General features: G+C 46.7%; 1 protein-coding gene and 1 non-coding gene across 5 annotated transcripts in view; both read left to right on the forward strand.

Annotated features, from left to right (window-relative positions):
- The window catches only part of NRF1 (nuclear respiratory factor 1), a 146206-nt gene extending 119345 nt beyond the window's left edge, over positions 1–26861 (forward strand). For 3 of the 4 annotated variants that reach the window (XM_047840000.1, XM_047840009.1, XM_047840028.1), the window contains one exon: positions 25110–26861. In XM_047840000.1, coding sequence (XP_047695956.1) covers positions 25110–25273 — 164 coding nt within the window. In that variant the 3' untranslated portion in view covers positions 25274–26861. Of the gene's footprint in view, positions 1–384; positions 817–25109 lie in introns of those variants that run through there. The other variant, XM_047840018.1, reaches the window with a different exon arrangement.
- On the forward strand, positions 17518–17621 carry LOC125161412 (small nucleolar RNA U13). Its single transcript, XR_007150615.1, has one exon. It is a non-coding gene; the product is annotated as a small nucleolar RNA U13 (small nucleolar RNA).
- Positions 26862–27211: the final 350 nt, after the last annotated feature.

Genomic DNA, 27211 nt, shown 5'->3' on the forward strand with positions numbered 1-27211 from the left:
TGAGCCGAAATCAAGAGTCGGATGCTTAACTGACTGAGCCACCCAGGCGCCCCCATATGCAGAATTCTTAAATTGACTGTATGGGGAATCTTCTATTTCCATCCATCTATTTATTTTGTTCTTTCTACTGCAGTATTTTGTTATCGTGCTGTTATTATTAGCTGTCAGCGAAAGTCCTGTCTCCAAATTTGAAAAAAATTCAATCAGAATTCCAAAAAGGTTTGTGAGGGGAGTGACCTTTACAGTAATTTTAAAGTTCATCTAGAAGAATTAAGCCTTCCCCCCCCCCTCAATTTTAACTCCAGTGTAGTTAACATACAGTGTTAAAGCTTTCTTTTAATTTAACTAAGTGTTCTCCTCTCCTTCTGCCCCATCTTTCCCTAGGGCAGGGGAAGTGGGGAGTATTCATTATCACAGAGATGGACCAGAAGTGGGAAGCAAGTGCTCTTAATACTGCCCCAATGAATTGAATGAGACACTAATTGTTGCTGGAGGAAACACTGTCCCTGTAGTCGTGCTTATTTTCTTAAGACCAAACCAGGTGCGTCTTTCTAGATTAAGAAATTGTGGCTGTCCATTCTGTGTATGCAGAGTTGTATAGAGGCTCAGTTCTTGCACTTTGAAATTTTAATTTCTCTCCTTTACCCCAACTTCTCTTCAATTTCATTTTTTGTACTAAGATGAGGGTGGGGCACACCCCACTTACAGAGTACTCCAAGCTAGGAATCTGCATTCCCACTATCGACCTTGTATTCTGTATCTCAATTCCATTGTCTTATTAACTTTATTTAATAAACATTTATATAATGCTTGCTATGTGCAAGTCTTCTGCTAAGTGTTTCACATGCATGAACTTACTTAAAACTCAGAATAACCCTATTCTGAGGTAAACACTATTGTCTCCATTTAACATATGGGGAAACTGAGACACAGAAAGTTTCAGTGACTTGGCCACGTTCACAGAGAGAGTGGCAGAAGTGGAGTTTGAATTCAGGCAGTTTGTCTCCACACCACTCAGTTATGCTGCCTCCCTGTGATGTGAGCCAGCTTCTGCCTGGACTCCACAAATACAGCGTGATGACTGTCTCCCGGTGTTGAACAAATAATTTAGGGAATGTCGGGCCTCTCTCCCCATCCCTGGTAGAAGCTACTTGCCTTTGTCTGGTTTGGCCACAGTGCCCGCCTGCCCCAGCCTGTTCCCGGCGATAGGGATGCTCTGGTGGTTTCTGATGCCAAGTGCTCCGCTGTCCAGCAGTCCTCCCCTCCACATGTGTGAGAGCTCGCTTTGCTAAGTCCGGGGGAGCCCATAGGTCTGCGTTTCTCCAGTTGCAGAAATTATAGAACCATTCAGTGGTCAGCTATCAAATTTTAGTATTTCCAGTGAGCAGATCACCTTGCAATTAGTGAACATGTTTTCTTATTTTCATTCAGCTGGGGGGAGGAGGGGTTGCTACTTAGAACCAGGGGACATTGTTTGCGGGAGAAGCACATGCTGTTCCCAAAGAGGTAAACCCAGCTTTAGAGTTGTTTCCTCACCCCTTAGAAGCTTCTGTCCAAGCCCTCCTGCAGCCATTCGACTTATGCCAGCACTCTTGCAACATTCCCACCTGCCTCTAGGGAGATAGAGACCAAGGGGGTAGAAAGTGCTCGGGGGAATGTGCATCTCTGCCCTGAGCTAGCTGGTGGCCGGTTTGCTTTCCCTGCTCCTCACCGGGCCTTCCCTTTGGCTCTGCCTCCAGCCCTTGATTGGGTTCCACCAGACAGTTTGGAAAATGCATCTTTCTCCCTTGCCCGACACCCAGAGACCATCCACTGTGGCCTGTGCTGTCCTGGCTGAGACTTGCGGCTGCCTACTTGCCTCACGCCCTCAACGGAGAGAAGTGGACTAGAAGGCTAGGTCTGTTTCAAAATTAAAGCTGATTACAAGGCGTTAACATTATACTTACAGAAAGAGCAGCCCTTCTCATTTCTTCGCGGTGCCACGTGTCCCTCTTTGTTCTGACCCGGCCCTGGCAACAGTCCTGCAGCCAGGGATCCCCCTTAAGACTCGTCAACATGAATGTCCTACAACTACAAGGCCCCACTCAGTCTTGCTACACTGTAAGACAAGTGCACGTTTTACTACCCGCATCAGCCGCCAAATCAGGTTTTGAATTCCTTTGGAAACAAAATTCGGTCTTCTCCTTCACACTGAGTATGTCGTCTTCACCTTTCCACCTTGCTACTTTTCTTTGACCCTGTTAAAAACCTGTAAAAATGTGTTTCCCTAGTTTCGTTTGATCTCAACTACGCTCATTGGAATACCTTTTTTTTTTAAAAAAAATTGATCTTTTTAGCGAGAGGGATAAAAGAGTAGATATATGAGGACAGAAACATGAAGTTCAGATAAGAGAGCAGGATTCCTGGGTGGGGTCCTTGCATGAGAAATTGGAACCCACATTCCTATTCCGCAAGGCCTCCCAAGTGAGACAGGATGCCGCAAAGTTGTGTTGTGTATTGATTATAAAGAGGTAAGTGCGGCTGCATCTGCAGGAGGCAACGTGTGTGCTTTAATTCTCTGTGGAAACCAACCCTTATGTGCATTATAAGGACATTAGGGCATGCTCAACCTGGGGTCTTGGACCCTGAGAAATTCTATACGAGTTTTGTTTTTCTTTTATCTATATTTTACTTATTATTTTTTAATTTAAATTCAAGGTAGTTAACAGACAGCACAGTCTTGGTTTCAGGAGTAGAACCCAGCGATTCATCTCTTACGTATGACACCCAGTGCTCATCCCAAGAAGTGCCCTCCTCAATGCCCATCACCCATTTACCCCATCCCCCCACCCACCTGCCCTCCAGCAACCCCCAGTTTGTCCTCTGTATTTAAGAGTCTCTTATGGTTTGCCTCCCTCTCTGTCTTTATCCTGTTTTTCCTTCCCTTCCCCTATGTTCGTTCATCTGTTATTTCTCAAATTCCACATATGAGTGAAATCATATGAAATCTGTCTTTCTCGGACTGACTTATTTCTCTTAGCGTAATACACTGTAGTTCCATCCGTGTCTCTATACACGTTTTCTGTAGTTTTCCGGGACCCATAACTTTGGTCAGATGTGCAAATGAATTAGAGGATCCCCCCTTCCTCGGCCCCCCGCCCAAGGATTAAGAGCCTCTGTCATAGAAAGTGGTGGCTGGGGCCATAGAACTTTGTGGATATTTGGTCTAGTGCTGTGAGTAAGAGGGGCAAGGGAGATGGGAGAGTCTGCAGGCCTAGCTTATTCTAAAAGCTGCACTAGCAAGCTCTGTGATCTTGGGCAAGCAAATTAACCTAAGCCTTCACTATAAACTTAGGCTAATGACAGTTCCATGCTTATGAGGTTGATGTGAGCATTAAACAGAATGATTCCTATAGAGTGCTTAGCATAGTGCTTGGCACAGAGGTACACTGTGAGCATAAAACTCTTACTAGCTGTCCACATAATTTCATCTCCCCTTCGTTCCCCAGAATACGTTCAGTTATACTTCAGAATACAGGGTATTCTTGTGCCCTCCTGTCTTTAGGACAGATCCAAATGCTTACCTGATGCCATTGAAGGATTTATGTTCCAGAGGTAAACGCTGCAAAGAAACTGGAGACCAGAAGCTCTTTCTGTATAGGCTTGAGTAAAGGAAATTGAAGGAACTTTGACTGAAGGCGACATTGTTTAACAGCTCCTGGATTTGGTCATATCACTGTTCTCAGGCAGGGCTGCCGTTCTCTTCCAGCTGTAGTTGCTGTGGCCTTCGTCATTCTCAGGGCATAATCTCCCTTCACATCTCACGACTGCATTGTATTTCAATCTCCATCATCAAGGGGGACTTTTTTCACTTCTTCCTTATTCTCTACCACCACTGTCACCCATTTTTACTGAGTAGATGTCCCTCTGTTCCAGCTCTTGTTTAAAAGAGCTAAGACGCCAGTCCTCGTCTTGATGAACTATAAAATGCATCTCTCATTCTCCCTTTTTCTGTGCGCTCATTATCTGGACACATCAGTATATGGACTTGTTCCCAGAAGAGTCAGTGGATATCAGTATTAAATTAATTTAGGAAATATGTCAATGTTGCTCCTCCAAAAAGGTGCTGATATGCTATTCTAGTGTAATAAATGAAATAAAGTTTTATTGTAAAGGTACATTTTCAGTCACCGTAAAGCATGATAGTCAGCTTTGAAAAGAGCTGTTGCATTCTTTGCTACTATATTATTTGTACCTTTAATCCACAGATGATAAGCTCATCGCCCCCAGGACTCAAAGCAGGGAGCCCCTGAGCAAATAGTTTTAAATTTTTTTTTTAAGTTTACTTACTTATTTTTTGAAAGAGAGAAGGTGTGAGTGCGAGCAGGGGAAGGGCAGAGAGAGAGAGGGAGAGAGAGAGAATCCCAAGCAGGCTCTGGGCTGTCAGCACAGAGCCCAATCCGGGGCTCGACCTCACATACCGTGAGATCATGACCTGAGCTAAAACCAAGAGTCGGACGCTTAACCGACTGAGCCACCCGGGTGCCCCTGAACAAACAGTTTTATATGAGCTGTGAGCCTCCCCTCCTGAAAGTCCCCCAGAGCAGTGCCTACAGCAGCTGTGGGTTTGGGGGCGGCCCTCCTGGGGAGTAAATGGCTCTCTTCTCCACTGACAGGAACACCTGAAGGGAAGATCTCAGACCAAGCTGAGGTGTTACCTATTCTGTCAGAAAAAGCAAATGAAAATTCATCTGTCCTACAGCCCCTATCCCTTCAGAACCGTAGGTCTTTTTTAATGGAGGGGAAGGTAGAGCACACTCCCAAACCTGAGTCAGATGACGAGAGCTCTGAGCCGTGGCTCAGAAAGAACAGGGTGAGGAGTGAGTATGTGAGCCGCTTGCTCTGGGCCGACTGGGAAGCGGGTGCTGCACAGTGTCCTCTGGGCACCATGCTTTCTTTGCAGACAGTGTTTCCCTCTTTCAGTCAGCTTTTGTCTTAAAATGAATGGTTTTCATCCTGGAAAACATGTTGGTAGATGTCATACCAGGAAAATAACTTTCAGTTTTGCTCTGCTTTTGACTTTTGACTATAAACATTGACCATCATTGTTTAGGCCCTTCATCATTTTCTTTTCTTTATTCTTTCTCTCCTTTTCTGTTTAAGTTTATTTTTTATTTCTTTTGAGAGAGCAAGCAGGGGAGGGGCAGAGAGGGAGAAGGAGAAGGAGAGGGAGAGGGAGAGAGAGAGAGAGAGAGAGAGAGAGAGAGAGAATCCCAAGCAGGCTCTGCTCTGTCAGCCCAGAGCCCAATGTGAGGCTCAGTCACCAATCGTGAGATCATGACCTGAGCCTAAATCAAGAGTCAGACACTTAACTCGCTGAACCACTCAGGAGCCCCTTTCCTTTTCTGTTTTTACTACTACGACTGTTGCTGTCACCATAACCCCCTTTCCAGTGACTAAACAAGCACCGTCTGCATTATTCTACCTTCACCCAGGAAGGTGGGTAGAACAGAGCTTCTGAGCCCTATTTTGCAGACGCAGCTAAAGCTGGGCCTTACCTGTCACTGAGCAACTAAACTGTGAGACTGGAAACCAAACCCAGTCCTGCAGTACCCTCTACTGCCACTGTGGGTCCCCTTCCTTCCTCTTCACTCCCTCTTGTCAACCCAGGCAACCAAAGAAGTCAAGGAGATCTAAAACAGGTGAAAATCATTGTCTTTATCATTCATCTGATTCATCTCTTCCTTTGTATGGGTCACTCTTTTGCAGGATTGTTTTAAGGAGTGGGTATGGTATATTTTACTCCCTTTAGAAGTCAGTGTCATGGGGTGTCTGGGTGGCTCAGTCGGTTAAGCATCTGACTCTTGGTCTCCCCTGAGGTCATGATCTCAGGGTTCATGAGATCGAGCGCTGCGTTGGGCTTTGCACTCACAGCGTGGAGCCTGCTTGGGATTCTCTCTCTGCCTCTCTCTCTGCCCCTCCCCTGCTCTCTTGCAGGCACAGGGACATGCAACTCTCTCTCTCTCTAAATAAATTGACTTTTTTTTTTTAAAGTTTGTGTCATGATAAATTTTAGCAGAGGCAGATAAAATAAATGGCATCAAAACCCAAGATGTAGGGGCGCCTTGAGTGACCGACTTCGGCTCAGGTCATGATCTCCTGGCTTGTGAGTTTGAGCCTCCCATCGGGCTCTGTGCTGACAGCTCAGAGCCTGGAGCCTGCTTCAGATTCTGTGTCTCCCTCTCTCTCTGCGCTTCCCCTGCTCATGCTCTCTCTCTCTCTCTCTCTCTCTCTCTCTCTCTCTCTCCCTCTCTCCCTCTCTCTCTCTCTCTCTCTCAAAAACAAATAAACATTAAAAAAAAATTTGTGGGGGGACGCCTGGGTGGCTCAGTCGGTTAAGCGTCCGACTTCGGCTCAGGTCATGATCTCTCAGTCTGTGAGTTCGAGCCCCGCGTCGGGCTCTGTGCTGACAGCTCAGAGCCTGGAGCCTGTTTCAGATTCTGTGTCTCCCTCTCTCTGACCCTCCCCCGTTCATGCTTTGTTCTCTCTGTCTCAAAAATAAACAAACATTAAAAAAAAAATTTTTTTTTTTTTTATTTAAGTAAAATAAAATTCAGTTATTGGGTCACATTAGCCACATTGCATGTGCTCAACAGCCATGTGTGGCCTGAGATACTGGATTTTTTACTCTATTCACATTTTTAAAAATATTTATTTATTTGTTTATTTGAGAGAGGGCGTGAGTGGGGGAGAGCGGCAGAGGGAAAGAGGGAGAAAATCTCAAGCAGGCTCCACGCTCAGCACAGAGCCCGATGCTGGGCTCTATCCCGGGACCCTGGGATCATGACCTGGGCCAAAAGCAAGAATCAGATGTTCCACCAATTGTGCCACCCAGGCGCCCGGTCACGTTTAAATTTAAATAGCCACAGGTACGTCAGGCTCTGGGCTGATGGCTCAGAGCCTGGAGCCTGTTTCCGATTCTGTGTCTCCCTCTCTCTCTGCCCCTCCCCCGTTCATGCTCTGTCTCTCTCTGTCCCCAAAATAAATAAAAACGTTGAAAAAAAAATTAAAAAAAAAAAAAAAGGGGGGGGGGGCGCCTGGGTGGCCCAGTCGGTTGAGCGTCTGACTTCAGCTCAGGTCACGATCTCGCGGTCCGTGAGTTCGAGCCCCGCGTCGGGCTCTGGGCTGACAGCTCAGAGCCTGGAGCCTGTTTCCGATTCTGTGTCTCCCTCTCTCTCTGCCCCTCCCCCGTTCATGCTCTGTCTCTCTCTGTCCCAAAAATAAATAAAAACGTTGAAAAAAAAATTTTAAATAAATAAATAAATAAATAAATAAATAAATAAATAGCCACAGGTAGGTGGTAGCTACTCTAATGAACTGCACCGATACCGAACATTTCCGTCTTTGCAGTCAAGTGTATTGGATGGCGCTGATCTAAAGGCTCTAGCAAAAAAGACTGCCCTTCTGGCAAGCTGTGCCCCTCTGCGCGGGAAGGGCAGCACCAGTACTTCCAGAGCCTTGCCTCCCAGTGACCTTCTCAGCTCGTAGACAGCATGGCTTTGCTTAAAAAAGAAAACAAAACCGCAAAAAAAAACATGACCATGTGACTGAAGTAATCCACAACGGGTGAACAGCTGGGCAGGAGGGTTGCAAGAAGAACTGGCCTATTTTTCTAAGGACAGAGCCTCGCAGGAAAACCTGAGACAAGAGGAAGTGCAGACACCTAGACCCGCTTCCTAGTCTCTTTATGCACAACTCGGGCCACTTACACACTTCCACCCAGATGCCTTCCAGAGGCAGATTTCTCTTCTTGGCTACAGGCATCTCGAGGCGAGGTGCATTAATGATTTATAGTGACCCCAGAAAGGATCAAATATCCAGAGCCTGGTGGGTCATAAGGCTGAAAGAAGCCATTACTATTGGATGAATTACAGATTTCACAATGAAAACATGGCTGCTTCTGAAATAGAAACGTAGAGGTGTATACTGGGGCTCTCATTTCTAGAATACCCAGAGGGGTTTACAGTTTTCTGCCCCAGATGTGTTCCTTCCGAGCCCTTTTCTAGCATTGAAGTTTGTCCTCCTTCCTGCCTCCCTTCACGGTTACCTCCTAAAATCCAAAATGCCTTCCAGAATAGCTGTCACAAGGAAATGGCAAGTTTTCTGACTCCCCATGCTTCCCCATCCAGGGGGATATGTCAATCACACTAATTTTAGGGGCAGCAGAGAATTTTCTTTTTTAGTGTGTATTTATTTTTGAGAGAGAGAAAGAGGCAGAGTGCAAGCAAGGGCGGGGCAGAAAGAGAGGGAGACACAGAATCCGAAGCAGGCTCCGGGCTCTGAGCTGCCAGCATAGAGCCGACGCGGGGCTCGAACTCGTGGACTGTGAGATCATGACCTGAGCTGAAGTCGGAGGCTGAACCTACTGAGCCACCCAGGCAACCCAGGAATATTTAGTCCCACTCTTTTTAGTGCCTGGAGCATTGTAAGCATGCAATAACTTAAGTACTATCACTGCTACTATTGTTGCTGCTGCTGCTGCTGCTGCTGCTGCTGCTGCTGTTGTTGTTGTTGTTGTTGTTGTTATTATTATTAAGCACTCACACCGAATGGGAAGGAGATTAATCTTGAGAACGTTCACTCTTAGCTCTTCCAGGACACATTCTTAGGGTCTGGTCCAGTGAGCCTCCATTTGGGGGGAGCAGGTAGTGCTCCCACAGAATCCCAGCTTTCGAAAGCCCCTGTTGCTAATGAAAGCATATTGTGTCCCTCAGGGGTGCTCGGGAAACAAAACTGAGGTTCACTTCTCCAGAATTACCAGGTCTTTCCTGTCTCTCATCAGAAACAGCCCCCACAGCTGGAGGGGCTGGTTGTCAGGGGTCTTGGTGCCTTTGTCCCCTACAAAAATGCTAACCTACGGATACCTTCAGAAGGAGCAGGACTGTCTCGTGAAAGTGCCAGTGTGATGTTTAGATTCATCTTTCTCCTTGCGGAGTCCGCAAGTCTAGAGGGGATGTACCGTCTCCCCTATACCATTATAAACTAGGGTGGCCTCGGGAATTCATCATTCTTACACCAGGAACTGCTCACCTAGGCTCTGCTACTGGAAGACGGCAGAAAGAAAGCGCGCGTACAATGAAACGACAGGCCTCTACTTGTTGTTCTCTATTCTTAATATTCATCTGAGCCAGAGCCACGTCCTTCCCATGTAGCTCTTAGACGCTTTCCATATTAAAAGCTGAATGCCTCCAGAGTCGGCCCCTCGAGGCCCAGAGGGAATTAGCACATATTATCCAACCGGGTTGGCACACCTTCATCTGTCCCTCAGTCTGACTGTGTCAGGTATTCTCCACTTGGGGAACTTATTGAGCCGGGGTATTCTGACCAGAGGACTCGGACCAGAGCCTCAGGGCAGAGATTCCCAGAAAGGGGCCTGCCACCTGGCAGGTGGACTGACCAGTCAGTCACCTCCCCGTCCCCAGTGTTATGAGGGCCAAGTTACATGTTTCCTTATCTCATTCTCCTTCCCTTTAGGTCCCCACATCTTTCTGAGTCTTTGTATTCGAAAGGCAGATTCTGGTCTTAGATGATTCCAGCAGAATCTTGGTGCCTGTCATTGCAGGTAATATTCTGTAAAGGGAAATCTTTTTTTTTTTTTTTTTTTTTTGGCATACCAAATCCAGAGCCATATTGGACAACTTTAATTGGAGTCATTTCTATTTAATATGTGGATGAAAAAGTAGGTTTTAATTAAGCGTGTTAAAAGGGGATTGATCACTGTTCGCACAAGAGCCAGAATATTGTGACAGGAAGAATTCCTATAGAATGAAGTCTTTAAGTTGGACTTTCCTTTTTTACTTATGCTTCCATTAGGATTTTGGAGGAATGTCAGCGCACTGTTATTAACTCCGATAGCTTGTACATCGCAGCCAGTATGGTTTGGGGCCCTCTGGCTCTCAGGTTACCTGTATAAATACAGGGATTCACTTCCCAGCTCTACCATTTGCTTAATAAAGAGCAAATGTGCAGAACCCAGCAGCAGCAGCAGCAGCAGCAGCAGCCTGGCAGAGCCGTAATCTGAACAGGATAAACATGCTTCTTTTTGAATGATGCTCTCTCCCCATCCTCCTGCCAAGAGCAGGATATCAAATGAAGGGGAGGTTGTGGTTGGAGTCAGTAAAGTGAATGTCTAAGTGGCACCTGCTCCATTCAGCAGATCTGCTTTCCCGGGGCCTCCCACTGCACATCTGCTCCTGACAAAGCCTCTTTTCTCCTCCTGTTGGTCAGGCTGAGAGCAAAGGCCTAGCAAGGAGACATATTGGTTTTGCTCTGTCAGCACAATTGCCTGTGACATTATAATTACACCAAATCTTCATTATTAGAAAGGCCCCAATTTAGAGATTTTCAGAGCCAAAAAGGGGTTTTCGAAGTGAAATTGGTAAACACATCTTTTCCGTTGTAAAGCTAGCAATTGGATCTGAAAATCATTGAAGGGGTCTAAATATGGAAACTGAGACACTGCTCTGAGTGAGACTACAAAAACCCTGCTATCAGATTGGCGCATGAAAGAGGCGTCCAGCAATTCTGATTTTAGCCAGCCCAAGCTTTCCGTACTGCCTGTAGTACTGTCATGTAGAGCTATATTATATTGTTCCCAAATGCTGATAAAGTTTCTCACCTAGGGCCCCTGGGGGGGTGGGAGGTGTTAAAAGAAGTTGACGGGGTAGAGCAGCAAAGGAGAAAACCCTACAGTCTAAATGAGAGAAATGCCAGGAAAATATATTTTAGGTGAACGCAGAGCATCCAGTTTCAGATTGAGTTTCCATTTAACAAAGGCAACTCTTATCATGTTCTATGGTGTGTGTACGATCGAAGCGTGTTTGTAACGTGGTGTTGGCTCACTGGAAGCTCTGGAAAGGTTTTAGAGCTGCACTCTGGCTACTGAAACTTTAATTAGAGTCGAAGTAAAGATGGATTCCTCAGTCCTACCAGCTACGTTTCACGTGCTCTCTAGCCACCATGTTGGCCAGTGCACAAACAGAACATGGCCATCTTTACAGTGAGTTCTGGTGGACAGCGCTGTTTTAGAGATTAGTCTGAACGTTTTGAAATGTCTTGACTGCTTTAGCAAGCCTTGGGAGGTTCCTGTTTCAGCCTCGTTTGGAGGGGGAAAAGAGAATTTGCCTGGATGTTTTTGGAACGGCTCCTTCCAGCCATGTTACTCTATCTTTTCACCTTAAAAAATTGTTTTCCTGCAAGAATCTCCCGTCCTTTCTCCACCCTCACACACCCCCAAAATAATAGTAATGAATTATACCTATCAGAAAGGACTTTCATTTTAGGAAGGTCCACTTTCAGCTGACCTACTCCCTGGTCTCCCCTTCCTAAACCTTTCACGGCCCTGCTGTTTGCCTGGAGAGTTTTCTCATTAAACAGAGCTTCTGACTAACAAGGGCACACGTGAGTGCTCAAGGGCCAAGAGTGTGTATGTGAATTGTTCATTTTGTCTACAACGTGAAGCGGGGACAACACACTGGGGTGGACCATTGAGCTAGTGGCAGCTTCCGTTTTCAGCAACTCTGGGGACCAAGAGCAGGGTCTTTAACCTTGCTTCCTTCGTTTGTCTGCCTCTTAGAAGTCCCTGCATGGTTGCTTTGACTCCTGAGAGGAAACCTATGTGAAATAACAAAACTACCTCGAATCTAGATATTCTCCTTTTTCTCGAGACCTTAAATCATGTAAATATAATGTTCCTTATCCTCATAGCAGCCCTGTGAGACAGAAGTAGCCCGTTTGTTTTATAAATGTAAGTATAGTCAACTCTCAGTTGCCACATACAGATCATCTGTCATGCAGATTACTCGTGACACATTTTAAATCCTTGGACAGTTTCTCTCAACAAGCAAGCATAAGCCTGGACCGTCTCCTCCACCCCCCACCCAGCTGCTGGGTACTTAAGGAACACAAATTAGTTTTCATATTAGCTTAAGGAAGACATAATTAGGAAAGTAAGTCTAAGTAAGTCTGCTGCAAGAAAAGCGCATCATAAATTCCAGGTTATGGGAGAGACGGCTGACCCTCCCTTCGGCTCAACTAAGAGCCGACTGTAAGATCTGCTTTTACAAACACGCACACCGTTAGCACTCCGTGTGCTGGCATGTTTACCAAAGGATTTGTAGAGCCCTCCATGGGAGGTTGTCAGAGATGGCTTTGTACCCCGGGCACCGGGGCATACAGGGGAGACCGTGTCCTGTGGCCGCTCCTCCCCGCCGCATCCCGGAGGTGCATCTTGCTCAAGTGCTTTTTAAAAGTTCTGTCTGGCCCACCGCCCATCGCAAGCAGAGGCTGACCGAGCATCGCAGGGGGCTCATGTTTGGGCAAAGACGGCAGCAGCCTCCGTGTAAGGTACCAGAGGCACGGCACCCGGCACGGATGGCGGACCGCTCCGTTCTCCGGCCACCAAATGGTCTTAGCCGCTGATAGTTTTGTGCAGAGAAAGCAACCTGGGGATTCCTCTAGTGTCATTCCTTCCGCCTTCTGGCAGAAGCTGGAATTCTTCTGTAAAGAACTTGTCCCCATTAGCAATCTGATTATGCTAAATACAGTCCAGATAGGAAAGGCAGGATAAATAGTTGAACAAAATGAAGTTTATTGAGATAGATTTCTTCCTTTGACTATCAAACCCCGTAACTATTGATTTCTACTTTCCAGTGTACTGTCTTCAGGTGTCTTACTGCCTAAAGACAACTTAATTCTGCTCTTTGTATGCTCTTAGAATGTTCTAGTGTTTGTTTTCTAAATGGTACTCTACAGGTTGTGCTTAGTGAGGGATTGAAAAATAGTAGAACATCTTTGGAAGCTTTTTTGCCTCAATCTTTCTGTGTTCAGTTAGCATAGGCGAGGGCTGGATAGTGGGCACATTTGGAATGTGGTGGGGGGAGAGTTCCTTGTGCTAGTCTCTCTCCTCTTGTACCTGTTTGAAATTCTCCATAATGAAAACACTGAAAGTAATAACAGAAAAATAAATAAATCTCCGTTCCCAACTCTAGGTAACTCCTGATTGGCTCTTGTATTCATTTCCACACCTGACTGTTGGCAAAGCCAACTTTCCCCTGAGGTTTCCATCATCTTGGTATCATGGGGCACCTGGCTGGGTCAGTCAGTGGAGCATTTGACTCTTGATCTCGGGGTTGTAAGTTTGAGCCCCACGGTGGGTGTAGATATTACCTAAAATCTTTAAATATATATATATATATATATATATATATATATATATATATATATACACACATACATATCTCAACACTTTCTGTATTGCTCAGACCCTTCCATTGGTATATAGACTTTGGGGACCTTGAGTGTCCTCCTTCTTCCCAGTGATTTTTCTGGATATTACTGAGCATCTCTTTCCCTTCTCTGGAAGGTTAGATCAGATGTCCTCCTAATAAGCACATACGTGTCCCACAAACTACAGCTGGATACTTTTCTCTCCTGCCATTGTCAGTTTAAAGCCCTGTTGGTCAGACCAGCAGGCCTTGAAGTCATCTTGTTCAGCCCCACACTGGGGGCTCAGCCTGCAGGATAATACACCACAGTGGTTCTGAAGCACAACACCCTGACTTCATGAATATTCCTGGACACCAGTAGTTTCGAACAGAAGGTGTAGAATTGTACCTCTCACTAGCAAAGTAAAAATGAATTTATTTTTAACATTTGGCTTATGGGATGAGGGCAAGAGAAATTTCTCGGTGGTCTGAAAAATTAGGCAAAGGACAGAGTCTGCTGTGAAGGTTCTCGCAGAAAGTGGTTTTTCCAAGAGAGGGTTCACGTTGTCTAGCAAGAGGGGAGGAAAGCTTGTATGCCGAAAAGTGCCTGGTTACCCCAAGGCACTGCGAGGCTGCTGTTGGCTCCACGAGAATACTCAGCACGCCAAGTGTAATACATATTTTAATCCATAAATCCCTCAAATGCACCCAAAAGCCACGGACTTAGAAAACACGGAAGAGGAAGATTAAATGTCCCAGAAGCAGCTAATATAACAGAAGCAGAATGATTGGGAGAGAAATACTTTTTCTGTTTCCTCCTTGTCTCAGTGTCTGGAAGGTTACCTGGATCTCCTTTTCATTTGCTATTGGCATTCTTTTCATGACCTTCCTTTTCTTGCCCTGAGACTGTCCTCTTTCTTTCTGGTCCTTGTTTGTCATTCCCAGCTTCTGTATCTGCCTGCCTGCTGGACGAGCTTCTCTCCCTGCTTTCCTTCCCGTTCTCCCATCGCTGCACCAGTACACACGACCCCTTTTTTTTCTTCGTATAATAGTGGCTTGTCTTAGACTTCGGTCCCTGGTGTAAATTCTTTCTCAAGCCTGCAAATAAGACTTTAAAGGACTTCCCTCCTGCCTGTCACCCCTAGAGACACCTGGAGATAACCCTCGATGGCTCTTTAAAAACTGCAGAGGGGCGCCTGGATGGCTCAGTCAGTTAAGCGTCCGACTTCAGCTCAGGTCACGATCTCACAGTCTGTGAGTTCGAGCCCCGCGTCGGGCTCTGGGCTGACCACTCAGAGCCCGGAGCCTGCTTTGGATTCTGTGTCTCCCTCTCTCTCTGTCCCTTCCCCACTCATGCTCTGTCTCTCTCTGTCTCAAAAATAAATAAAAACATTAAAAAAAAAATTATAAAAAATAAAAAAAATACAAACTGCAGAGTATTACTTAGGTAGTATAATTTATGATTTCATTTCTTACCTATTCTTAGCTTTTCCAGTCACAGTCTTCTGGATCCCCATTCAAGCCAGCATTTTCCTGGTACCTGTAGCTAGCTTTCACATCCATAAACTACAGAAAGCATTATATTGTAAATTTTTCCTTTGGGTTTTAAGAATCCTTTCTCTTCCACCACATGTGTTGGTTTGATAAATTTATTTGTTTAGTTCTCAATTTCTCCCTGACAACCATCAATATTTGTCTCCCAACTAAAGATATTTCCATGACCAACTTGGAAGGCCTTTGGGCTGAAAGATTCAGTTACAGCAAACAACAATTCCCAGAGGTTTCCCAGATTGTGAGGGCAAATGAAAGGCCCATTCTTCCCCAGGCCGTCTGTCCTGCTCTATCTTGTCGGGCTGGGGCGGGGTGGGGGAAGGGCAGTCTGGTTCCCGGTGACCGTGGCCAGGCCCGTAACCCTGTGCTCTGCTAGGCTTGAGCCCATGCTGTTATTATCCGGAGGGCTTTACACATTTATCAGAGTGATGACGTCATATCGTACTGTCCCTCACCGTGTATTTAACATTCTTGCTATTGATCAGTGGTTTAGCCTGGATTATTTCTTCACCGATGTGCTGAGTCGCCAGCCATGTCATAGATGCCAGGGTGCCGTTCCAGTGCCAGTTCTGACCATCGCCGCATTTCGGGAAGGAAGCTGCCCGCCAGTCCATCTGCCCTGATTTCATGGCTCTTATCTCTAATCTTTACATCTTTGAAGGCCTTTGGCAAATGATGTGCTTCCTGGCAGGAGCACATCACTGCCGAAAGGAGATCTGTGCTGTCTCTGCTTTCCTTTCTGTTTGCTGAGAGCTTTAGTCTAACGTCTGTGACGCCACCAGACTTCATCAGACCCCTCATTCGAAGTCATCGTCAAAAAGTAGCTGGCATTCATTGTACACCTACTGTGTGCCAGGCACCGTGCCCGACTTCACCGAAGTCAGCACATCTAGTCCTCGACAGCCCTGTGAGATTAGTAACTGCCGTTTTACGTTTGAAGCAAGCAAGGTTCACAAGCCATTCGATGGCAGACCCAGGAGTCACATGTAGTCCTTCTGATTGGCATGCCTTTAAAGGAAATAAAATAGCTTATTTGACCCTCACACAGAATGCACGGGAACTACCGATACAGCATTTGGCTACGCTGCCTTAAGGGTCTTGTTGTGAAAATCCTGCTGCACTTGGGAACAGAGTGAAAGGCTTCAAGGCCTTCAGTCTGCGGAGGCCAAGGCTGATAGGAATGTAACCAAGTTCCTGAAAATCACGAGGAACGAGATCTGGAGTCATATTTAATTAGTAAGCATCTACTCTGTTGAAGCTGCCTAGTATTTTAAAGACAGCAGATTATACAGAGAACAACTACTTGGAAACAGGTTGGCACAGAGCCGGTGCCAAATGGTGAAGGGAATAAAATCGCAGGAAGGAAGGAACCTGACGGGCCATTCTCTCTGTGGTATCTCCATGAAATGTTTGGAAATTGGTGGAAGAATTGGACTTACACTGGCAGGGGACCATTCTAGGTAGAGGGATCTGTCTGAGCAAATACATGTGACGTTAGGGTACACTAAGGGGACAGGTATGGTTGTAATGAAGAGAGAATGGAGAGTAATTTGTGGGAAAGGCTAATGTAATCCTTCAAACTAGTAGCTCTTTGGCTGTTATTTTTCCCATAATAGACAGCCATCAAAGTCCTTTGTGCGTGCGTGCGCGTGCATGCGTGTTTTGGGGGAGTGGGGGGAGTTGGGATGGCCGTTGCCAAACAATATTTCAAGAAGATTTAGCTGTGATACGTAGATGTATTCCTCAAATCACAGAATACCAAAAGAGTTAGTGTTGAGAAAAGTACATGAATTCCCTTAAGTAAATAAATTGCATACATACACATACACACGTGCACATGTGTGTGTGTTCCATTATACAGTAGGTAAGTGATGGAACTCATTACTTCAGGAGAGGTCAGGAATAGAGTAGGTCAGCTCATGAATGATAAATTCAGAGTGCGCAAGGCTATGACCCTAACCTTTAAAGTTACTCTCGTTGGCGCCCATGGTCTACCACAAAGCCTCCCCTCATTCCCCCATCAGAGACGGACCACTACAAACCTCAAGGCCTCTTGTTTTGCAGAAAATAGGGCCAAGCCCCTAAACGTGAGCAAATGATCACATAGATGACAAGACCAGGCCAGACTTATGACTAGATAGCATTAGCTGCTACCCATGTAATATGATTTGAGAGGCTCAAAGACAAATGTCTGTCCAAAAGTGTATTCCCCTGTCACCCATCATGCCTTAATCTTAAATCCCACTACTAGAGGCAGATTATTTTGAGTCTTGAAAGGAATTGGGCTGAGCGGAACAGTTGAGAGTCCCCCATTACTACACCTATGAAATAAAAAGAAATTTTTTTTGGTAATGTTTATTTATATTTGAGAGAGAGAGAGAGAGACAGAGTGCAAACGGGAAAGGGGCAGAGAGAGAGGGAGACAGAATCCAAAGCAGGCTCCAGGCTCTGGGCTGCCAGCACAGAGCTTGACACGGGGCCCGAACTCAGGAGCCGCGAGATCATGACCTGAGCCGAAGTCGACCGCTTAACTGACAGCCACCCGTGCGCCCCTGCACCTATGAAATTTTGAAGTATAAATACCCTCTTAAGCAGTCGTAGTCTTTGATATTTATCCTTGCATATGTGAGAAATTGCAATACATTAAGTACAATAGCAAAAGATTGGAAAGCCAAGACGTGCGTCATTAGAGCACTGGTGAATCAAAATCAAGCGCCTCCAGATCCTTTTGTAGTACGTGAACATGATGATCGGGTGTTCGCACTGTCGTGTGGCATGTGCCTCCCTCAAACCTTGTTGCAACGTTGGCACGCTACCCGTCTGACGTGAAACAAAAATTAAGCACCTTCATACAAATGGAATACTCTGCAGCCGTTCTCTTTGTGTTGTGAGTAAAGATCTCCAAAACAAGGTGCAGAAGAGTATGAACGTATGCAGTGTTCGAATGGGGAAAATACCCAGACACACGTATACACACCTCCCAGTCTTGGGTAGACTACGGACGAGCCCAGAAACTGGCCGCAAGTAGTTACCTCTGGGAGGGAGATTGACTCTTTTCAACCCCATGCCCTTTTTGCACCTTTTTTTACTATGCCTTCCGTGTGTTACCTATTTTTCGAAATTAAGTCTCTGTTAAAATAGAGATTCTCCTGAAAAGGGGAAACTTAAGAGCCAGATGATCACCTTCTGAGAGATGATGGCCCTGATGAGAGGAGCAAGCCCCTTGAAGAATGGACCCCGTGCAGGGGTCTCCTTGGAGCACTCTGAGTGGCAGCATGGCCGCCTTGTTGGTCAGTCTCCCTGCATGTCCTCCCCCCAGAAGGTCACCTGACTCTGAAGGGTGTTGGGTGGGAAGTGTGTGAGTTGTGTCAGAGGCGGCCTCGCCCAGGGATCTGAACCTTCAGAGCCTGTCCTGATACCCATCGTGTCATGTGAAAGTTTTAGCAGGTCCCTCTGGCTACAGTGGAACAACGGCTGGAGCAGGGCGATGACGAAGGAAGATAAAACGTCGTCCTGGCAAGAGAGGATAGGACTTTGTCCAGGGAGGCAGCAGAGAGAAGTGGCGGAATTCCGGGTTTACGTTTGTAGGGCGAGTTGACAGGATTTGCTGATGGTGTGTGAAGTCAAAGGCGGCTGCAGTTTTGGCCTAGGCAACCGGAGGGGTGCAGTTGGGCAAGACTGGGGGGGGGGGGGGCGTGTCTGACCACGTGGGCTCAAGTACGGGACACCCAGGCAGGAGGGAGGTGAGCAGGGTTAGGTCTCATTGTCTTTTGCAGGGAAATGTGGTCCTGGAGCCAGAGCTCCTCGTCTGACTGCTGTTTGACAAGGAAATCCTTATGCCGGGACTGTGGCTCCTGAGGCCCCTTTGGCCTCTTCCCAGTTTGGCCAGTTCTGTAAACCTAGCCCGGAAGCCTGAGGGGAGAGGCAGCAGTGAGCCCAAAAAGGGAAGTCCCCTGCCTCCCTGGGCCCTGCTGGCCTGCTATTCGATGGTAAGGGTGGCTGAGCCCACAGAATGACTCCCAGATCGATAGCCTGGACACCTGGCTTTGCCAAACTCCGTCATCTTGGGAGAAAATCACTCTGCTCTGTGTTTCCTTTTCTCTTCTTTTCTTTCTCTCTCTCTCTTTTTTTTTTTTTTTTAATAAACTTTGTATCTGCTTCCTTTTGAGTTTCAAGAAAAAGAAAGGGGTTTACTGATCCACATGAATGCTAAGGTTTCTTATGGCTTTGAAATACTGGGGTACTCGAGACTGGGGCCCTAAATCTTCAGTATGTGCCCTTAGGATAAGTTTGTGTTTCTGCCAAAGGAACTTGCCTGTCCTCTTGCAAGAGGGAGGCACACCTGCCCTGCCCGCGTCTCTAGGGTCTTAGCAGAGATCAGATGATCCACACTGGATGTAAGAGGGCTTTGAAAAGTGCCAAACAGATGCCCAGAGGCTTACTGCTAGGATTGTACAGGGTCTCTCAGACAAACAAGACGGAGAACTTCAAACTCTGAAAGCAGAATGTGAAGGGCTTCCTGTTGCTTAATCAAACGAAATGACCCAGAATATAAACTGAGATTAACATACACCTTCTAGATTAGGGCTAATCAGGGCCAGGCTGAGCAGATGCAGGGACAATCCCAGCCTGATTACTGTGCCTCAGCATTTAATCATCTCTCCTCCAAGGGCAGGAGGCCGACTTAGCTCATGCTGGCCTGCAAGCCGCCAGTCCCCTCCCCCTTCCCCTTCCGTGGACAGAAAGGGTCAGAGCTGCTGAGACGGTTTAATCTAATCCCATGCCAAAATGGCTGTGTGTGTGTGAGAGAGAGAGATTCTGAAATTCTAAAATCCCCACAGTAGGATGGTAATGCACTGATTTAAGGTGGAACCGCATGTAGAAAATAATGGAATTGGGATTTCGAGGCATTTGGGGTTATGGAATGACCCTGCATGTGAAATTCTGAAAAGCTCTGAAAAGCTTTTCGGGTATGTGGTTGCTGTTCCCAGTCATTCACTCTCGAGACAGCCTTGTGGAGTGGGGCATTCCATCACCCAGTTGCAGAGGCCAGATTTATTCCTCCCGATTGTGAGGTGAGATACAGAAGACGAAATCTTTATAAATGAGCCCCTCTTTGGATGAGTCCTGAATGCAGTCGTGTTTACATTACTGTTCTGTTGACTGGGAGCTCCTGGCTCCAAAACCGCCTAATCACCCTAGGACGGGGCCGCTCCAGTCACCCTGTCTCCAGGAGGGACACCTGTGCGAGCTTCGAAGGCAAGTTTCTCTGTGAGTGCAGAAGACATTCATTGAGCCCCTGCTGATTGCTGAGGACTCTGAGTCCCTTACAGAGTTGACCGTCTTCTTGAAGACATGCACACAGTGCCTGTGAATACGAGCGCTGCCTCCACGGAGGCCTGTACAGAGTGCTCAGGACCTCAGGAGAGAGGCTAAGGCCAGGGAGGAGAGACCGGCTGCCATGGAAGGAAGAAGAGGAGCCCATTCAAGGAACAAGTCCAGGGCCATCATTGCAGGCACAAGGCATGCTTGTGTGCAGGTGGTGGAGGCCCAGTCAAGTGGTTCACCTGATGGGAGTGTACGGCGTGGGGAGAGGAGGGCTGGATACGCGGTCACTCGGCCTGAACGGAACAACAGGAGCTGACGTGAAGGGTTTAAATCCTGCAAAGAGATTTGGACCTCATGTCCCTTGGGCCAGTGAAGAATTGTGAAAGAAGGCAACAAGATCCATTTACGTTCAAAAGATTGTTCTAGCTATAACAGTGGCAGCGAATACATATTTTTGCGTTCGCACCTTTTTCCGTTTTATTCTGGAGCCAATCTCCCACAATGCCAAAACTTTTAACGACAGTGTTGGACATGGATCCACGTCCTAGGAAACAAAAACACATCATAAGTCAGAGATTTAACTGTGACAATTCTTGAAATCCCCACCGCCCGCCTTCTGATCCCAGCATGATTGTTCGCGGTGAGGAGGTCTCCTTGCTCAAAGTGACCCCCGCGTTTATAAAGTATGCGACTTGTTCCCCAAGTTTGCAGCTTTTGGAACGGACTCAAGCTCAGAAGCAAGAGTAGAGAAATAAGACTGATCTTTGCTTCTAGTTTCAGTTGCTGTTTGCCAGCATGTGGCTTCTTTGCAGGATGACACAGGTGTCCTGGCTTGGCCAGTGCGCATTTGGGGTCACTTCATTAGTTTTGCCCGTTGTGACCGGAAGAGAGGACAAAGGCGATGACGATCGTGAATACACTGGAGCGATGGCAGGGGCCGTATGGTCTTCACACATACTCAGGCCAGGCCTGGAGTCTAGAAGCCAGGGCAGAGGGCCCAGCTGCACATTGCTGAGGCCAGTAATAGACTCCCTTGGCCTATTGCCAGAAGGAGGCATCTGGTACCTCACACTGAGAGTCCAGAGGAGGCCACTCTCAAGTATCGACTGGGGCTGGGATGGGGCCAGCTTCCGAGAGGAGGGACCACTGAGCTGCTTTCTAAAGGGGAAGGCGTGGGGAGTGAGGGAGTTCCCAGTGGTGAACAACTTGAGCAAAGACTTAGAGGAAGGAGCGTGCCGCTGGGTCAGGAGATGAGAGTAGCCGGGGTAGCGCCCGAGCACGGAGTACCTGTCTTTGAGAACGTGAGCCCGCAGAGCTAGGCCAGGGCAGAGCATGAGATGTCTTGAATGCCATGTCCAACAGGAGCATTTTTTAAATAGGCTCTGGGAACCTTTTGAACGTGGAGTTTGAAGAGTGTGAGATAGAGGATTGATGTGGGATGGGAAGCTGTCTCAGGTGGCAGGGAGGGGGAACTGAAAGAGGACTGGGTAGAGACAGTTTTTTGTGTTTTTTTAATGTTTATTTAGCTAGTCTACAGGACAATATTGGTTTCAGCAGTAGAGTTTAGTGATTCATCATTAAATGTAACACCCAGTGCCCATCACAACAAGTGCCCTCCTTAGTACCCATCACCCATCTAGCCCATCCCCCTGCCCACCTCCCTCCATCAACCCATAGTTTGTACTCTGTCAGTAAAAGTCTCTTGCGGTTTGTTAACCCCTCTTCTCTTTCCCCCCCTTCCCATTTATTCATCTGGTGTGTTTCTTAAATTCCACATGTGGGTGAAATCATACGGTATCTGTCTTTCCCTGATTGACTTTTTTCTCTTAGCACAATACATTCTGGGTCCATCCACATTGTTGCAGATGGCTGGTTAGACACATTTAAGAGCTGTATGCGAAGTCTAGATGAGGGAAATTGAGCCCCACAGCGTTCTGGGGTCAGTGCCTGGCCCTCAGCCTGCTCTCCTTTCAGCCTAGCGTGCAAGTGTAGGCTGGCCTCTTCTGTGTGAGCTCCATTCCTGTTAACGCACAGCAGCCTGAGCCCAGATTTCCTAAAATGGCTGTCCCCAGGCAAAACATCAAGCCCATTTCATGTTGCATCATCGAATACGGATGTCTAAACTGGCAAGATTTTCCTCTAGAACACAGAACATTGTTAAAATAACATTTTATTTTGGGGTGGTTTTTTTATTTGGCATTAGAAAATATTCTGATAAAACACCCCTTTAAAAAATTTTTACTTTCAAAAAAGTGATACGGTTTTAAATGTCAATAAAAGGACTAAAAGGCCTTAAGAAAGAAAGAAAGAAAGAAAGAAAGAAAGAAAGACAGACAGACTATCCCCTGGAGGCGACCTTTCATGCTCTTTCTGGTGTCTTTACTGCTCTAAATAATAGTCATCTCATTAGTCCTTGAGTTGAGACATGATTGCAATTTCCTGGTAACCCAGTTTGTATGTTTATATTACCGTAACTACATCGAAATTGTTCACTGCTAAGACAAGTATATTATTACGGTTACTACTTGCTTTATTCCTTCTGATTTTTAGGCAGTAATCATCAGTTCTACCCCCTTCTGGGAGACCCCTCTGAGTCCTCGGCCCCATGTGGTGGTGCCAGTCCTGCCTGTCTGTCCTCCCAGGCATGCCGCACAGCTCTGGTCCTGGGTCCCTCATCCTTCCCCAGAACTCTTCTCAGCGGATTCTCTGTTTTTCTCTCTCACTGCTGTGCAGCACCTCCTTCAGAACCTCCCGAGAAACCATGGAGGGGTGACCAGCTTCCAGACCCCCCCCCCCACACACACGTCTGAAGATGTCTTTCTCCTGCCCACACACCCTGTCGAAAGGGGTGTCATTTCATGGGCGGGGAACCCAGTTCTCCCGGAAGGCATTTTCTCCCAGACACTTGAAGGCGTTTGCTTCATCTAGCTTCCAGGTTTGCTTTTGACAAGTCCCATAATATTCTGACCCCTGGCTCCTTGTGTAGGACTTTTTTTTTCCGTTCTGGAATTCTTCAGGGTCCTTGCTTTATCCCTCATGTTCTGAAATTTTGCAAAGATGTTCCTTAGAGTCTCGATCTTTTGTCATCTTTTCTGCTGGGCATCTCGTGGGCCCTTTCTGTCTGAAATGCATGGTTTTCAGTTCTAGAAATTTATTTACAATGTATCTGATAATTTCCCACCTTCTGGTTTTTTTACCCTCTGGCATCCTGTTTCATCAGAGGTTGGACTCCTTTGGCCTCCTATTTTTCTCTCCTCCTTCCCATCTTTTAACCTTTTCTACTTTGTGAAAAACGTCCTTGATTTCTTTATCTTCTGCTTTCTTTAGAATGTATTTCATCTGTTAGATTTTTCATCCTAAATTTTTTTTCATACACCTTTTTAAGAAAAGCATCCCATCTTTATGCTACAAATCTCTTCTCTCTCTGAAGATACTAGAGTTTGGGGGCTTTTGTTTTCCTCTGCCCCCAGCATTGGGCGTTGTCTGCAGCCTTGTTCCCGATGAGCTAGCGCCTCGGGGAGAGCAGGGCAGAGCTAGGTGGTCTATAGGCCCGGGGATGGGGGTGAGTGTTTTCAGTGTCTTCCCCCCCGCACTGCCCCACCGACAGATATCATGACAGATAGCACTGTGGTCTTTTCCCGGGCCTCTCCAGGTCCCTTTCTCAACACAGTGGTGGAACTTCAGATGTCCTGTCAACAAAGGTCTGGGTGTCTGGGTGTTGCAATTGGCGGGAGCTACTGATCCAGTCAAGCTGAATACACACTTTTAGCCAATTCCCGTTTTCAGCCTCGTCTCTCGGTACAGTAGTGAGAGCTACATGTCCCGCGCCCTCCGTGAACACGGGACTTGCTTCCGCGTCTCTGATAAGTCAGAACCACTTTACGTGTGCTTTTCATCTTCAGAAAACGTGTTGACATCCTTCATTTATATCCTGTCCCCTCCCCTTAATTATTTAGTTTTAAGAGGAAGAGGAGCTTGATATGTACATTAATTCTGCCTCATTTAACTGGAGATCCTTTTTTTAAAAAAGATATGTCCTATAAAACGATCAACGTTTCGGGGCACCTGGGTGGCTCAGTCGGTTAAGCGTCTGACTTTGGCTCGGGTCATGATCTCGCGGTCCATGGGTTTGAGCCCCGCATCGGGCTCTGTGCTGACAGCTCAGAGCCTGGAGCCTGTTTCGGATTCTGTGTCTCCTCCTGTCTCTACCCTTCCCCTGCTCACACTCTGTGTCTTTCTGTCTCTCAATAGTAAATAAACATTAAAAAAAAAAAAAGATCAACTTTTCTTAGGAAGGACTGCCGTTTTTCTGAGATCACGTGCTTCTTCCTTTCTTTGTAGTTAAACCTTCCTTTCTACTGTGAAATGACAGTGATATTAGGAGACAGTTGGGTCTTTTCAAATTGCCCCAAAATTGTATTTTAAAATTGTAGTGGTCTGTGGCTCTAAAATCAAGAAAACCATGCCCTAAGCATTTTTTTTCAAATAAGTGAACACTGAAGGGAGGGGGCGGTGGCCAGAAAACAGGATAGGATTGAGGGAGACATGTTTTTAAGCTGAGAGAAACTCGAGCATAGGCAGACAGACGATTTAAGAAGTCAGTAACAGAACATCAAAGGAAATTAATGGCAGCCTCTCCTAGAGGAAGGAGGCAGTCAGCAGGGATGGGCTGGGGAGGAGGGTTCACACCTGACCGGCCTGGCTTCCTAACAGTGGAGGCAGGCAGGGTCATCTCCTGGCAGATTGGGGAGACCCTGCCCTGGGGCATGTTTCCACAATTTTTTTCAAACTTCCCTTTCCTGATAGTCTATTTTAAAGAATTAAAATGGGTAAGAAGAGGGATGTATTTATGCCTGTGCAGTCGGTGTGCGACTACAAGAGGCTGGACAGCGGTGCCCTGAAGGGCTGGGGTTGGCTGCCCTGTCCAGCCGGCATCTGGGAAGCTGAGCCCGATCCCCACCAACAGTCTCCCCTTTGTCTCCCCAGGACTGGTCCAGATCCCTGTGAGCATGTACCAGACTGTGGTAACCAGCCTCGCCCAGGGCAATGGGCCGGTGCAGGTGGCCATGGCCCCTGTGACCACCAGGATATCGGACAGCACAGTTACCATGGACGGCCAGGCTGTGGAGGTGGTGACGCTGGAACAGTGACATGCGGCCATGCCATGGCGTCGTTTTCTAGTCTACTTCAAAATTTTTTACACGTTTGCAGAGGTGCAATCAAATGGAATTAAGTCTCTCGACTTCGGAAGAAAAGTTTTGTTAACCTTTTTTTTAAAAAGGAAGCAAGGCAGTGGGTTTTGGAATTGCATTTTTTAAAGCACCACTCTTGATTTTCTGGGATTGGTGGAATAAGATACTGTGTTGTCGGTTTCACTGTCCCGAAAAAGCCAAATTGTGGCAGGACCTCTTTCTGCAGAAACATGTGTGTATACTTATGTGTGTGTATGTGTGAGTGTGAATATATGTATATGTGTACATATGGATATACACATTTACATATATATAAAGTATATATATATGTATGTATGTAGATATATATATATATATATATATATATATATATATATGAAACCCGCATGGAATTATCTATATGAAATCAAGGTGAGCTGTGGAAAAATATAATTCACCCAGTTTAGTGGGTGTAGGGTACGTGGCCAGACACAGTCACCCGGTTTTTGTTCATACCAGGGTCATGCGTTGAGCTACTGACAAACTCAGGCGGAGGTGACCATGCCCTTCACCAAAGCTGCCTCCCAGTGGCCACCCAGAACTCTCCCTGCTGGACTCACCTGAAGAAGGAGGTTCCAGAATGGGGTGGGGTCCAGAAATTGTGTTTGCAAGGTCCAAGGGCCTCGTGGTCTGGCAGCTGAGATGCTCCTCGGGCTGGCCCAGGTGCTGACCTTGCCACAGGCAGGTGAATGTCCTTAAAGCTCCAGGCCGGGACGAGAGGGTTTTCCTCAGCCTCCCATCTCCTCCCCTTCCCAGGAAGTCGTCTTGATCTCATGACTATTAAAATATTGCTCTGGTTTTAAGGTCAGTCTCCTGAATTGGTCATGTATATGAACTGAAGGTAACAGAAGTATTAAGGGTTTTTTGGAGCGCGTGCGCGTCAGGTGTGCCTGGGGGTGTGTGCTTGGAGGGGAGAGAGTGGGAGGGGGAGGGGAGGGGTTGGAAGGGGAAAGGAAGGAGGGAGAGAAAAATCTTCAAAGACCAGGGCACACCAATGGGAGCAATTTTTTCCCTTCCAGTACGTTTCTGTAGCTTCACAGAGGAGACTGGAACTGACAGGGCCACCTGGCTCTTCTTACTGCGGGACCTCAGAAGAGAAAGGGACCTAGGATGTTTCCTGCACCCCGGCTCAGGCCCTGATCCAGAAGGGACCCTGCAGTTTTCCCAGGCTCCTCCTTCCTGGTGGGTCAGGCCCCACAGCTTCCTCCTCACAGGTGCCGACTGGTCTGGGTGTTCTCTGTAACTGTTAAATTCTGTGATTTCTCAGCTGCAAGCCCTGAGTCTCCAGTGGCTAAATTCACCTGACTTCTCGACAGGCCAAATCTCTGCTCCTTGAGTACAGGGACAACTCTTCCTCCCTCCTCCCGGGCCCCCCATGTGTGATCGTGTATTTAAATGTGTTTTTTTTTTAATGCGACATTAAAAGATTCTTCACGTCTTGCTCAGCCTTTGAGAAAAGTTTCAGATTCTTGTATTTGCTTGTTTTATATAAAATTATCTAATGTTCTTTGTATGTTTTTTTCTGTACGTAATAGGGGGAGGGAAGGGAAATTTACATATAAACAGTCCTAGTTCTACAACTTGTTATTTTTTTAATTATTATTTTTTATCGTCATTGTGAAGCTGTTCAGGGGCTTTAAAGTCCGTGTTCCATTGTGGTGAAATAACCTCCTAATAGTTTGAGAAATTGCCAAGAAGAAGAAAAGCAAAACCCAAGTAGCAGAGCATGGATTCTGTGTTGTTTCCCATTCTGTCTATTACTGCCTCATTCAATAAATAGTTTAAAATGTGGCAACAGGAAGTGGAATGTTCATCTCTATAGGAGCACTTGGCCTCTTAGAACTCTTTTGGGGTGGC

The sequence above is a fragment of the Prionailurus viverrinus genome, chromosome A2, assembly GCF_022837055.1.
Source record: "Prionailurus viverrinus isolate Anna chromosome A2, UM_Priviv_1.0, whole genome shotgun sequence".
NCBI lineage: Eukaryota > Metazoa > Chordata > Mammalia > Carnivora > Felidae > Prionailurus > Prionailurus viverrinus.